General features: G+C 50.1%; 5 protein-coding genes across 5 annotated transcripts; 3 read left to right on the forward strand and 2 right to left on the reverse strand.

Moving 5' to 3' along the window:
- Nucleotides 1-1,034: 1,034 nt before the first annotated feature.
- Nucleotides 1,035-1,420, forward strand: BJY04DRAFT_188145 (uncharacterized protein). Its single transcript, XM_073711171.1, has 2 exons — nt 1,035-1,086; nt 1,141-1,420. The coding sequence occupies exon 2, from the start codon at nt 1,201-1,203 to the stop codon at nt 1,414-1,416; it is 216 nt and encodes a 71-aa protein (XP_073571614.1). The 5' UTR covers nt 1,035-1,086; nt 1,141-1,200; the 3' UTR covers nt 1,417-1,420.
- A 1,703-nt stretch (nt 1,421-3,123) lies between these two features.
- On the forward strand, nt 3,124-3,582 carry BJY04DRAFT_217870 (uncharacterized protein; the record flags this gene model as incomplete). Its single annotated transcript, XM_073716159.1, has 1 exon — nt 3,124-3,582. One exon carries the CDS (start codon nt 3,124-3,126, stop codon nt 3,580-3,582), a length of 459 nt encoding a protein of 152 aa, XP_073571615.1.
- Nucleotides 3,583-3,855: 273 nt separating this feature from the next.
- Nucleotides 3,856-6,901, reverse strand: BJY04DRAFT_217871 (uncharacterized protein; the record flags this gene model as incomplete). The annotated part of the gene is made up of 5 exons (XM_073716160.1): nt 3,856-5,348; nt 5,405-5,708; nt 5,764-6,261; nt 6,315-6,435; nt 6,489-6,901. The coding sequence occupies 5 exons, from the start codon at nt 6,899-6,901 to the stop codon at nt 3,856-3,858; spliced, it is 2,829 nt and encodes a 942-aa protein (XP_073571616.1).
- Nucleotides 6,902-8,749: 1,848 nt separating this feature from the next.
- On the forward strand, nt 8,750-10,178 carry BJY04DRAFT_227582 (flavoprotein-like protein; the record flags this gene model as incomplete). Its single annotated transcript, XM_073718658.1, has 3 exons — nt 8,750-8,798; nt 9,191-9,636; nt 9,740-10,178. 3 exons carry the CDS (start codon nt 8,750-8,752, stop codon nt 10,163-10,165), a joined length of 921 nt encoding a protein of 306 aa, XP_073571617.1. The 3' UTR covers nt 10,166-10,178.
- Nucleotides 10,179-10,509: 331 nt separating this feature from the next.
- On the reverse strand, nt 10,510-11,178 carry BJY04DRAFT_217873 (uncharacterized protein; the record flags this gene model as incomplete). The annotated part of the gene is made up of 3 exons (XM_073716161.1): nt 10,510-10,684; nt 10,751-10,860; nt 10,915-11,178. 3 exons carry the CDS (start codon nt 11,176-11,178, stop codon nt 10,510-10,512), a joined length of 549 nt encoding a protein of 182 aa, XP_073571618.1.
- Between the last annotated feature and the right edge of the window lie 682 nt (nt 11,179-11,860).

The following is an 11,860-nucleotide window of genomic DNA, read 5'->3' on the forward strand; positions in this document are numbered from 1 at the left end:
GATCCTTTCAAGATGGTCGCCATAATGGGGTCGGAGACGCGAGACGGTCCGCCGCACGCCAAAGATCAACACCTGGTCGTTCGGAAGATGATTCTGAAGAAATGGGACTGGCTTATGGAGTGGGCCGAGGACATGGTGGAGTACTGCTATCCAGGTAGCGGTACTGCCTTGCCCGCGTACGAGACCTTACTCCGATGCTATGTTCTCGATGGTGATGCCGTCAAGGTTACGCTTCCTTCCCAGCGGGTGAGTGCAAATGATAAAGAGAGGCAGGTTGTTTCTGTTGGGGATACGTTTGAATACTGTGACGGGTATCTCAATGATGATGGATCGTTTATCTGTAGGGGCTATCGGAAGTATCATCTTTACAAATTTGAGTAGCTGCGCGGTATTTTGGGTTCTGAGGCCGAAGCAAATATAACTATTCTTTTGGCTTTGCCGTTATATATGGATGAACTTGGCCTGCTGCAGGTTGCTGTCGGAGATTGTTTGATCACAATGTATTTAGTGACATCAAATCCAGGCCGAGCGTCAAACTGGCAAAAGGATTACTTCCAATCACATCTCGATTATGAAACTCTAAACCAGAATAAAGTTCCCAGGCAGCCACAGTAGAATGAATCACCTCGTCTGGGGCGGAATTCTTCTCCGAAATTTGCTCGTCTTCGTAACTTGTTGTCGTCACCTTCACCAGCAGCCGAACTCACAACCTCAGATCCCACCTCTTGAAACGGACTCCTCGAGACAAAATGCCTAAGAGACACTGCACCGACTCTCCTATCATGCAGAAAGCACCTCGAAAGAACCCGAAACGAGGTCCCAAAGCCACGAAAATAGACAGCAAGTCGACAGCCGTTCGATTAGACCCCTTTGAACACCTCAACTATGACATCCTCCACAACATAGCGTCCCATCTATCGATCGCTGAGGTAGTCCGTTCTGAGCGCGTCAGCCAGAGATGGAAGATATTCCTCAAGGACTGGGTGACCAGGTATGCTGTGCCGTTGGTGCTCCGGCCGATCTTCAATCCGCAGAACCGGGGACTTTCTCTGCAGTCGATCGGATACGCCAATATTGAAAAATTCGGTAAGATGGAATCTATGGGAGTCTCTTTACTTCGGAATATGCTGACCCGCGAAGCCCAGCAGCTGTATTGTGCGCAAACCGGACGGCTCTCCTCTGCCGTCTTTACCAAACGTTATGAGTCTTCGGATGTGTATGCCGGGGGTAAGTACAAAGTGTGGGTCGGCGTCATCCCCCGCCTGGGTATCTGTATTAGTTGGAAGCGATCAGTCGTCCGCAGGGCTTCTAATAATGGTGACATGGGTCAGGTTCCTGTATGGCGCCTCTGGCGGCCGGGTGGCTCGGGGGCGCGCATTGAAGAGATCATTGGCAATGATGATGGAGTCTTACTGATAAGGTTCCTTCTTTGCGAGTCTCATGGTATATTCAGACGGTAAGTTGTACCCGGACTTGATGTTTGTTTTCTGACACTTCGAAGAGATGTGATATATTCCCTGGCGGACGAGAAGGTGCTCTGGAAGCGGGACATGTCTAGATCATCTAGCTCACACGATTTGCGCTGGCCACGACCGCTATATAATGGAGATATTGTACCATTTGTGCTCGGAAAGTCGAGGGTCTATGCGGCACACATGGATCAACAGACCAATCGACGGCTGCTGGTGGCATATGACATCCGATCGGGAGACCGTCTCTACGAGAGTAACGTTCTATCGGAGACCTGGGATGTTGATAAAGATTCAATCCAATCCAGAGATTCATGTCTGCAGTTTGCACAGATCTGGAAAGCCCCAGATGGAGAGGAGCTAATCCTCCAGATCTCAAACATCGAACCGAGTTATTCGGGTATCTATGAGGACGTCATCGCTCGCGGAATTGATGTAATTCGCGGCGAGAACGGTCAGCTCATTCAGAGTATCGAGTCTCTTGGTACAGAGCTGGGAACGATAATCCGCTACACGCCGAGTGAGCAGCTTACTATCGTCAACGACTTCAGAGAGAGCGAGGACAACATTATTAGAGGGAGCCACATCCCAAGATCTAGGCATGTGGTCATCAAACGCCGATATTCTTACCTTCCAGAGGGTGGTTTCAATTTGCAATGTACGGACGCTGTACTAGGAACCTTCGAGCAAGACCTAGAAAGATCCTTTTGCCGGCCACATATAGCGGTAAATCCGTTCCTCATGGCAGCGATTGTGGCGCAGCAAGAAAAAGAGCAGTACCTAGGAGACGGAGAGGGCAGCACACTAACGTGGGACTTAAAAAGCCATCCTCTTGTTGCGACAGGTGATGAGAAGGTTGCGTCTGCCGTTCAAACGATTTTACGAAAGTGTCTAGGGAGAGCAGCAGATGATATGGTTATTCGCGAGCTTTACGTCCTTGGAGAGGGGCGGAGCCTTACGCTTCCGCCGTCGAACAAAGCTCGCAGCTCTAGAAAGCTTCTTGAAGTTCCTAGTCGGTATTCGTATGGCCGATTGGAGTTTGGGGTCGATGGAAACGCTAGGTTTTATAGTTGTAATGGTAGTTATCGCCTGAAGTTCGACTAGAAGCGCCTTTGAGTTGTTGCTGGCGTTTTCTAGTTCCCTGTCGTCAAGTTAGGTTGATCCGATGTTCTGGTTATATCTCTTGTGGTTAATGTGTTATGTAGCGGGAAGTTACAGTGAAAGTCTCCATTCCTTGTCGAACCTATCCCCTCGATCAGAGTGGTAGATAACTAATAACAATACGCCGTCATCATTGCCTTCCCAGAAGGAGAACTTCACCTCACGTATCTAGCTGGCTGCGGTTAGTAAGAGGCATAACCTGACTACGGCCTCGATCTTAAGGCTGTAAGGGTATGGGGTGCCTGAACAGTGGGCTGCTCCAAGGTAAGCCACGAATTTCCCCGCATAGAGTTCTTGCTAAGGTTTGTCACGATTAGTTGGACTTTAGTAAGGTCTTAGTTATGGCTATACCGGAGGGTACGAGGTTCAGAAACCTAAGACAGAGCACAGCTCTTCTCTCCCTGCCCTTCTCACAATTACACCTCGACGATTTCACCACGGTTGTACGTCTATACTCACAGCGAAAACCCCAGCCCACAGATATACTCCAAGAATGCCGACGATCCCTCCCTACGAAGTCGCGGAAACAATCCGCAACCATAAATCCCAATATGCCCGCGCCGTAGACACAAAACAATGGGGTCTTTTTTCCTTCCTGCTCCATCCCGCCCTAGCCGCCTCCGTCCACAATTCCGACGGGTCCGTGAGCACTTCCGACGGAGTGGAATCCCGTTTCTCCACTCGCAAAGACTACGTCTCGTTTCTGCGCAGGGGATTTGAGAATATGTCGTCTATACATGTTGTCGGTGTGGGGGAGTTGGAGATGGTTGGTGAGGATGAGGTGACCGCTGTCTGGGCGATGACATATCAGTTGGGGAGCGTGGGTGGTGTTGATGCGGGGGTTTATACTGAGATTGGGGGTGGGCATTATCATGAGGTCTGGAAGAGGCTTGAGGGGCGGTGGGTTATTGCTAGCTTGAAATTCGTTAACAGCTTTCGGAAGGTTATTTAAGGGGCTGAGAAGGGTTTGTTCAAGAATTATAAGGTGAATCGACGTTGGCGGACTTCTACTAGAGAGATAACCAGGAGCCTAAGGTCATGGAAGATTGTACGGGAGGCGTAGCACAAAGCAGAACTAGCAATTCAGAGCATTTATCAATCGGCAGTATAAGCCCTCGGCGTGGCCACTATGTGATTCGAATCCCTAGAACTTGGAGGAAGGCGGTATCTCTGATTCAGCGGTTGTCTTAATCCAGTATTCCTCACTCTCATCATCCCTATTGTCTTACTCCTCATCGCCTTCTTCTTCGTCGTCCTCTTGGTCATCGTCGGCTTCCTCCTCGTTGTCTGCTTCTTCGTTGTCATCATCCGAATACTCGTATGCGCATGGTCCCAAAAGAATGCACCATGCATGACTGGGAATAGTCTCGCCATGCTCTTCGAGGTAATCGATTACCCGGCGACACCAGTCCGTATGGATATAATCCCACAATGGAACCTCCGCCTTATAGTATTCACCCTCGAGTTCGCTGACGAGCGACTCAAACTCGGCTAAGAGAATCCTCTCCTCCTCATGGATTTCGCTAGCTTCGTCCATATCAAATGGCTCTAAGCGTAGAACACTTAACGTAATCGGATATCCAACTAGACGACAGCATGTATGTGTCAAACTGAGGTCGGTGAAGGTAAGCAATCGAATAATTTCACTCGCTATTCCTGGCGAGGGGGGCAGTTCCTCGATTAACGACCGTAAGATATCGCGGTAAAGCTCAGATGTATCCCGCTGACTGAAAAATGTGGAAGTTTCAGAGAAAAGGAGTCGCAACGCTCTTGACAGGGGGGAACAACCTGCCACGGAGCATGAGCAGTCACAGTTATCCCCATGACCGGTGACAAAGATATGTCCGAGGAACTCGGCGTGCGAGCAAAGAGCACGGTGCTGACGAGAAGGTCCGGCAGCCTGAGTCATCATGCTCTTAATTATGATCAGGGAAATAAAATGGCGGGGCGTGGTGCCGGTCTCGGCCGTTCGAGGCAGATCTAGCCTGGCACCTTTGTTGATCAGCCACTTTGCTCGCTGTATAGTAGGTTCGAGTTCCCGGAATAGAGAGTCATACATAGAGGGTGTATATCCAATTGAGTCGGGAGTGTCAATATCACGAAAACCGGATTCATAAAGAAACTCCATTTCGCTAGCACGCAGTCCTTGCTCATGGAAAACGGACGACACTCTGGGTGAAGCCGAGCAGCTGTCTGAATCATAGGGCTGTAGGGATGCATCTACGAAGACCCCATAACTCACTAGATCGTCGTAGATCATACTTGCAGCAGTATCAGGCAAACAATCATCCTCGAGGCAGAGTTTCTCTTGGGTCTGTCTTGGTAGCATTATTCTGGCGAGCTCCAGGAGCTGCTTGCGCCGAGTGATGAAGGCTCCGAAGACAATCGCTCGAGCCTCACTTGTGTTGCAGCGCCTGAGGGCCGTGGAGTCAACGGGAGTACCAAAGTCGAGAAGTAACTTGACTGATTCCAGAATGTTGTGTGCGATGGCCAGGCCAAGAAGACTGCGCCTGTCGCGGGTCTGTATACCCGGTAGGCCCTCGAGTACAATCCTAAGGCCGTTCGGCCAGGTCAAGCATGCCGCTGGTACCCAGGGAGCATCGTAATAATAACGATCAAGCATTGCACTAGGATCAACATGGCCTGAGACAAGAAGATTCTTGAGATCACGCTCCGATTCGGATACTATTGCATGAGCAACGTCCGACAAATGGAATTCTATCTGTGATCAGCGTTATGATCTCTTACACAATCGAACTTGTCATATGCCATACCTTCTTCGTAACAGGCTAGAGCTGGCTTTAGCAGATTTATCCAGAGGAGATTTCCAAGGTGCACATCCGTGACTGAGATGCCGAGGCCTATAACCGCATGGACGAGTAATTGGACGTCGGTGGCCCAGCACCATCGTAAAATGCCAGTTAGTGGATGTGAGTCTGCACGCACTGCTTCGTTTAGAGGGCAGCCAGCTACTGCCAGAAACCTCAATAGGTGATACCTATGCTGTCGGGAAACGTCGCTAAGAGAATAAACGTTTGCCATGACTAAATCATTGAGAGAATAATTCTTCGTAGCCGCCTAGGGTTTGGCATTAGCCGTGGAATTTCCAGCTGCGCAATTGGCACAACTTAACAGATATCAAGGTAGAACCGTCCTCAGTTCGATCAAAAGGACTAGCCTTCCCACTGTCGAAAAGTTGGTGTAGACTTCGAATAACCACTGCGTAGAACTGTGAAACCTCTTCAGGCGTGGAATCTCGGTGTGGCCTCTTGGATACCAAGTCAAATCCCGGCGAGTCATCCGGGACAATGTTGTGAAATCGAAGCCCCGGATATATACCCAAACCCTGGGTACCGCTCTGAATTGATATTAATGCTTCGACGGATAGTCCAAGCCAGCGACTACCGAAGGCAAACCGCCGCGTTGTTATTGCTTGTCTTTGGCAATTATATAGCGGACACCCCGCGCGATGCGCCCGATTCAACCCCGGGTAGAATGATGCTCGTTGGCGTGGGCAGCGACAGACGGGAGATAACGGGGCGTTCCTTTGAGTTGTGCTAGGCATCAAGCTGATGCTCTGTGATGGTGATGCGAGTTGAGCGGGAGCCGTGCGACTTTCGATCGTAAGTTCCTAGGAAGATCAATACATGCGATGTCAATATGTCAGCCTGATTGGGTACCTACCATCCTGCTGATACTGGAACGATACTGGTCCATATTTGCCAGCATAGAAGTTCCTAACACTTCGAGCTTTTGCAATGATGCAGTTTGCTTTGCGAGAATCGATGTATGCTGCAGCTGCAGTCTATGCCCCAGTGTCAGTGTACAACAAGTGCCCGCGAAGGTTAGGGTACCTACGCCAGCAATGCCGTATGAAGGTTGATCTGGAGGGTCTGCAAGACCTCCGCCGTGCTCAACAACGTATCCCTCTGAAACGGATACATGGCCTTCTTCGCAGTGACCCGCAGTTTCTGGTTCAGACCGGCGGCTGGCTGCTGGACGACCCAGCACTTGGTGACCTTCTCATCAACCTTTCGTATCCAGATCTCGTTCTGTAATATCTTCTCCGCAATATCCGCTGCAATCTTCGGGTGGATGGCAGTGCTTTCCCTGAGTAACTTATCGATGATTTGCAACGTTGACAAAAGCCCTTCAGCTTTGATTTTCACGCTGTCAATCTCATCTTCGCAACTTCGCCAGCCATCGCAATATGTCATAATGGCTTTAGAAGCCTCTATACCGAGCGCGAGGATTGCGAGGGGTTCGGCCATGGCTGTTGGATGACAATGGGGCCCTCGTAGTGTGTTCAGCCTGAGTGTTGGGGCGATGGAATTATTGGGCGAAAGGAGGAGCAAGCAGCACAAATCGAGGATCGTGGCGCAAGGCTCTTATTTATGCAGAGCGTCAGCCCCCTCACTGCCACTTCATCTGGAGAGCTATTGGCTCTCTGCATTTCTGTATCACCTCTCGGCATCTGGCAGCCTTGCGATCCAATATCGCAGTAACGCTCATTCTGCATTCTACATCTTCCACCCCTAGTAATTTATCAGACACCATCCATCGCTATACCTAGGGGCATATGAGATACCACAGGGCCAGAGCACGGGTGATAAGCGGAAAGCATGGTTCTATATTATCAACTTTTCACCATCCCATGCGTGGGGAACTCTTGTCTGCGATTATGGGGCAGGGGGCTCCAGCTACCATAACTCGAATGTCAAACCGCGTTTTCTGTGTTTTCTTTGGTAGGCTGATTACAAATGGACGTGGCAGCGACAGATACCTCTTGAATCGAGCAGCGCGAGGTGGGACGGACTTTTCAACGATGACTTCAATATGCAAGACTTTATTATCACGGCGTCGATGCAGATTAGTCGGTCCCGGTCTGGGAATCTCGGGAAGGGAAGGGCTGTGGCGAGATTACGAGTGACGGAGGGCCGCTCCTTGTGGGTGCCAATCTCGATATCCACAGGGTCGCTTGGCAAGCCCAGGCGTATGAAAGAGCTTCATAGGTAAGGCATAAATATTCATTTCCTGGCGGGGGCACCGTTGGGGCTGTCGGGCGTACGTGGTGATGGGCCAAGCGGTCGTTGCTCGCGCCTGAGCAAATTGTCAAGAGGCGAAGCTCGCCGCGGGCCGAGTCTATCGGACGATATGAATATCTTCGAGCGACTGTAACTATTTTGACGGCTGCTTTGCGGGGGTGATGCGTAGAGTAGCCTGTGTAGGGCTATAGACAGCATCATCAGCACAAAGGAAGCAATTTGGGTATTGAAGATAACTAGGTGCCCGAGCTTGCTGGTAGCCTTCCCTTCTTAAATCTATCAGTTGGGTAAGCCCCGGGCACTGCCTCTTGGCTGCACGTGAGTCTTGCAGAGTGGCGTGAGACTTTGCTAGGACCGTCGCGGTCCATTGGAGTGTCTCGCAAGGCTACTCATCTCAGCCTCGTCTTACCTATTTTCCATCCACCTTTTAGCAAAACGTAGATTGTTCTGCCTAGATGCAACTGAATTTACGGAAACTAGCTAAATTTACTGAGGTCCAAGATAAAATCTTTAAATCCTACAAATCAGTCCCTAACAATCAGAATGCCCCTATATCTCACCCATCTACCTAGCATTGCAATCATCCCTACCAACATCCATAGTGAGCTGGTTACAAGCCCCAACAACCCCTTGAGGGGCGAAACAATATCTTAGCCCCCCAGCCAGAGGCTCCAGGGCAGGAATCTGCTTTTTATCAATACGGCGACTTCTAGTGCACACACCCTATCTACTCTACGTATCTTCTTTTTTGTTTTACACACCCTGTATTGCTATGCACATGCCCCCTAACAGTACTCGTACAACATCAACATCTTCATTGTAGATAGAAACAACATAAGTACAATTACTTAAGCAAATTAGTATAAGGAGGTATCATTGTTACGGATATGATCTTATCACAGACTGCTATCAGTACACCTACGTTTATAGCACATCGTTAGGGCTTAGGCATAAAGTGCCTGAAACTAAGACATTATATTCAGGTGCAATATCGGTTATATTTTTGCTTCACACAGACTTCTGCAAGATCAATGCTCAATTCTCAGAATCTTCCTACGAATGGACCTCCGCAACATGAATAGCGGAGTATGGCTACTCTTCAATCCTCAGCCATACCTCGCAGGTTGGTGAGATGACAGGGTCGTACACGCAGCGCTTATCAAGAGACAGTGAGGTCCGAGGTAGTATAAAGTGGATCAAGTGGACCAGCCGTTGCCTCCGTCAAGAACAAATCTTGCAGCCAATTAGCGGCAGTGGGTGACATCTCAGATAACAACATAAATTATCTCCTCTCTTATTAGTTCCCAAGGTTAGTCTTCATGTGAATTCTGCCATATACTCTCCCCTACAGACTCTCACAGTGTTATTCAGTCCTATCAATGCGCCCCTGCCTGAGAACAGCGTTCACTCCTAACGCCCTACGCATTCTTCCTATCTCCACTCGACAGCAATTCCTTCGATACCTACCACCTCTAATAAATATGGCTTCCACACATACTCAACCTCTTTCTTTAGCGCCCTCAACTATTGCTACACCTCCAAAATTATCACAAACCTCAATTCCGCAAACCCTTGCCATCCCCGAAACCTCCGACGACCCCATCATCCGCCAAAAATACCGCCCCTTCGTCCTCGCAGACCCCTCACACGAATGGATCAACGATCTAGAGCTAGACACCGCGCTATCCATGGCCCAACGAAACCTCACCGAAATCGGAGAACGTCTAAAAGTCCTCGTTTTGTACGGCAGCCTGAGGCGCAGATCCTACTCCCGGCTCGTCGCCTACGAGGCATCCAGGATTCTCTTCCGACTAGGGTGCGACGTCAGGGTCTTTAATCCACAGGATCTACCAGTCAAGAACGACAACGACGTTACACACCCGAAGGTACAGGAGCTGAGGGGACTCAGCGAGTGGAGCGATGGCCATCTGTGGGTTTCGCCGGAGATGCATGGGAATCTGGTATGTCTTTTTTCCTACTTCTCTTTCTAATACCCTCTTTTTTCTCTTCTTATCGTTTGTTCCTTCTTCATCCCTGAGTACTTTATACTAATATAGCCTTTAGACAGGCACATTCAAAAACCAAATTGACTGGATCCCTCTCAGCACGGGCTCAATCCGACCCACGCAAGGCCGCACGCTGGCAATCGCGCAGGTCTGCGGGGGTTCGCAGTCATTCAATGCGGTAAACTCTCTCCGGATTCTAGGTCGGTGGATGCGAATGTTTACGATCCCCAATCAGAGCTCGATTCCGATGGCTTATACGCATTTCCCTGATGAGGGAAGCCCCGGGGATCAGCGGTTGAGGGCGAGTGGGAATCGCGATAGGTTGGTGGATTGTATGGAGGAATTTGTGAAATGCACGATTGTTATGAGGCCTCACAAGGAGGCTTTTGGGGATCGGTTTAGCGAGAGAGAGGAAAGGAAGAGGAAGGAGGAGAAGGTGACCTCGAGGGTGGCTACGGCTGCTGCGGCGGCGGAGACGGTGTGAGCGGATGGCCAGGGGTATCGTTTATTCTAGGATACGGGTAGAATATATTGTATTATATCATCCTTTAGCTGCCTATGCTGACTTCTTAGTGTTTATGCCGGGTTTAAATAGTATGTAGTCTTTGCCCACAGTGCGGTGCATTTTTTTCAGGCAAGCCAGATCCCGGAACGTATCTGGATGCACCCAGGTTCGAATTGAAGATGATGGATATTGTTCGCTAGTCCTGAAAAATATATATCGCCCTCTTTATCTCACTCATCTAGCCTTGCAATCGTCCCTACCAACAACCCCCGTCAGCTTGTGATACACCTCCACATAGCTCCTAGTAGCGGTAAAGCACTCTCTTACCCCCGTGCCGGAGGCTCCAAAGCAGGGATCGGCTTCCCATCAACGCGTCCACCGGTTGTAATATGAAAGATCTCGGCCTCGCCAAGACCAGTGAAGAAGTCGGCCATCCATTCGACGACGAACATGGCGTAGTTGGTCCAGATAAGGTCTTCGATAGCCGTTTGAATGGTGCTGCACAATATAGAGGTCAGTATGTTGTTATCCTCAGGAGAGACAAGTAAGGGCTAGATGACTTACGCATATCCGAATCCATGAAGGGCGTTGTTCGCGTAGGTGATTGTTCCTGTAAGGGTGATGAAGAGGCGCTCGTCTTCGTCGTTGGTGAAGACGATTTGGTTCTCGTAGTGCTAAGACAGAGTAAGTCTCCTTGTTCAACCGAGCGTTGGGTGGAGATGACGTACAGTGTACTCGCCCTCCTCGGAGGGAAGCAAGGTCTCGATGGCCCCAGTGACATTCGCAACCACCTCTCCTTCCCACGCGCCTTTGATTGTGCCACCTACATTTGGGACAGCTGCGACTCCGCCGGATGGGGTGGTGACATTGGCAGGAAGCTGAGTGTTGAGGATTACTTGGAAGACGGGCTTTGCGTGTGGATGGCGAAAGGTGCCATTTGTGGCGAGGGTACAGGCTGCAAGGCCGAGGACGGTGACGAGTTGCTTCAACATTGTGAAGTTGGATTGATCGGGCCGGGGTGGGTGTGTTGAGTGATATTGTACTGCTGAGGAGTTGGATGTCTGCACTTGATGGGAACTACCACACTTTTATAGCCACCATGCTGAAGCTCGCGCTGTCCAGTTCCTATTAGGGCAATCGAGCTACAGGGCTAATCCCCTATGGATATATCGCCCTTAGGGTGAAAATGAGCACTCTCACCGATCACTTTTACTCAGCCTCGACAACTCCCATCTAAAGTTCCTCCGATTTATGAAGGATGGATAGTATGATCGACAAGCTGCCAGGGTTCAGCTTCCTCGGTTACCGCTCATGATACGCCATCTGCGAAGTATAAACCCGCACCAAGGACCCAAAGTCGCTTGAAGAAACATGAAGCGCCCAATCACGAATCAAGAAGAGCACTGGTCTCAGGAGCTGAGAATAAATAAGGTTAAGGTGGGCGGCTGTGCTCCCGACAGGGTTGGTCCATCGCGCGAATTGCACCCCGATGCGGAAGAAAGTTGTTGTGGGTATTTGACGGAGCTGAGCTGCCAATCGCATGCATGCTCGCTTGAGTAAGCTTGACCTGACTCCAATATGGCGAAGGTAGGCTTGGTTGCGATCAATCGGGTATCAACTCCCGCCAGCGCTGCACAGCCTCCTTCGGTAGGCGGCGATTATGTTTTGCTCTCT

This window comes from Aspergillus karnatakaensis (genome assembly GCF_047715665.1).
Source record: "Aspergillus karnatakaensis strain CBS 102800 unplaced genomic scaffold BJY04scaffold_22, whole genome shotgun sequence".
Classification (NCBI taxonomy): domain Eukaryota; kingdom Fungi; phylum Ascomycota; class Eurotiomycetes; order Eurotiales; family Aspergillaceae; genus Aspergillus; species Aspergillus karnatakaensis.

Excerpts from the sequence above, each read along its gene's own strand:
- BJY04DRAFT_188145 (XM_073711171.1), top strand. The coding sequence starts at position 1,201 with ATGAGTCTTCGGATGTGTATGCCGGGGGTAAGTACAAAGTGTGGGTCG.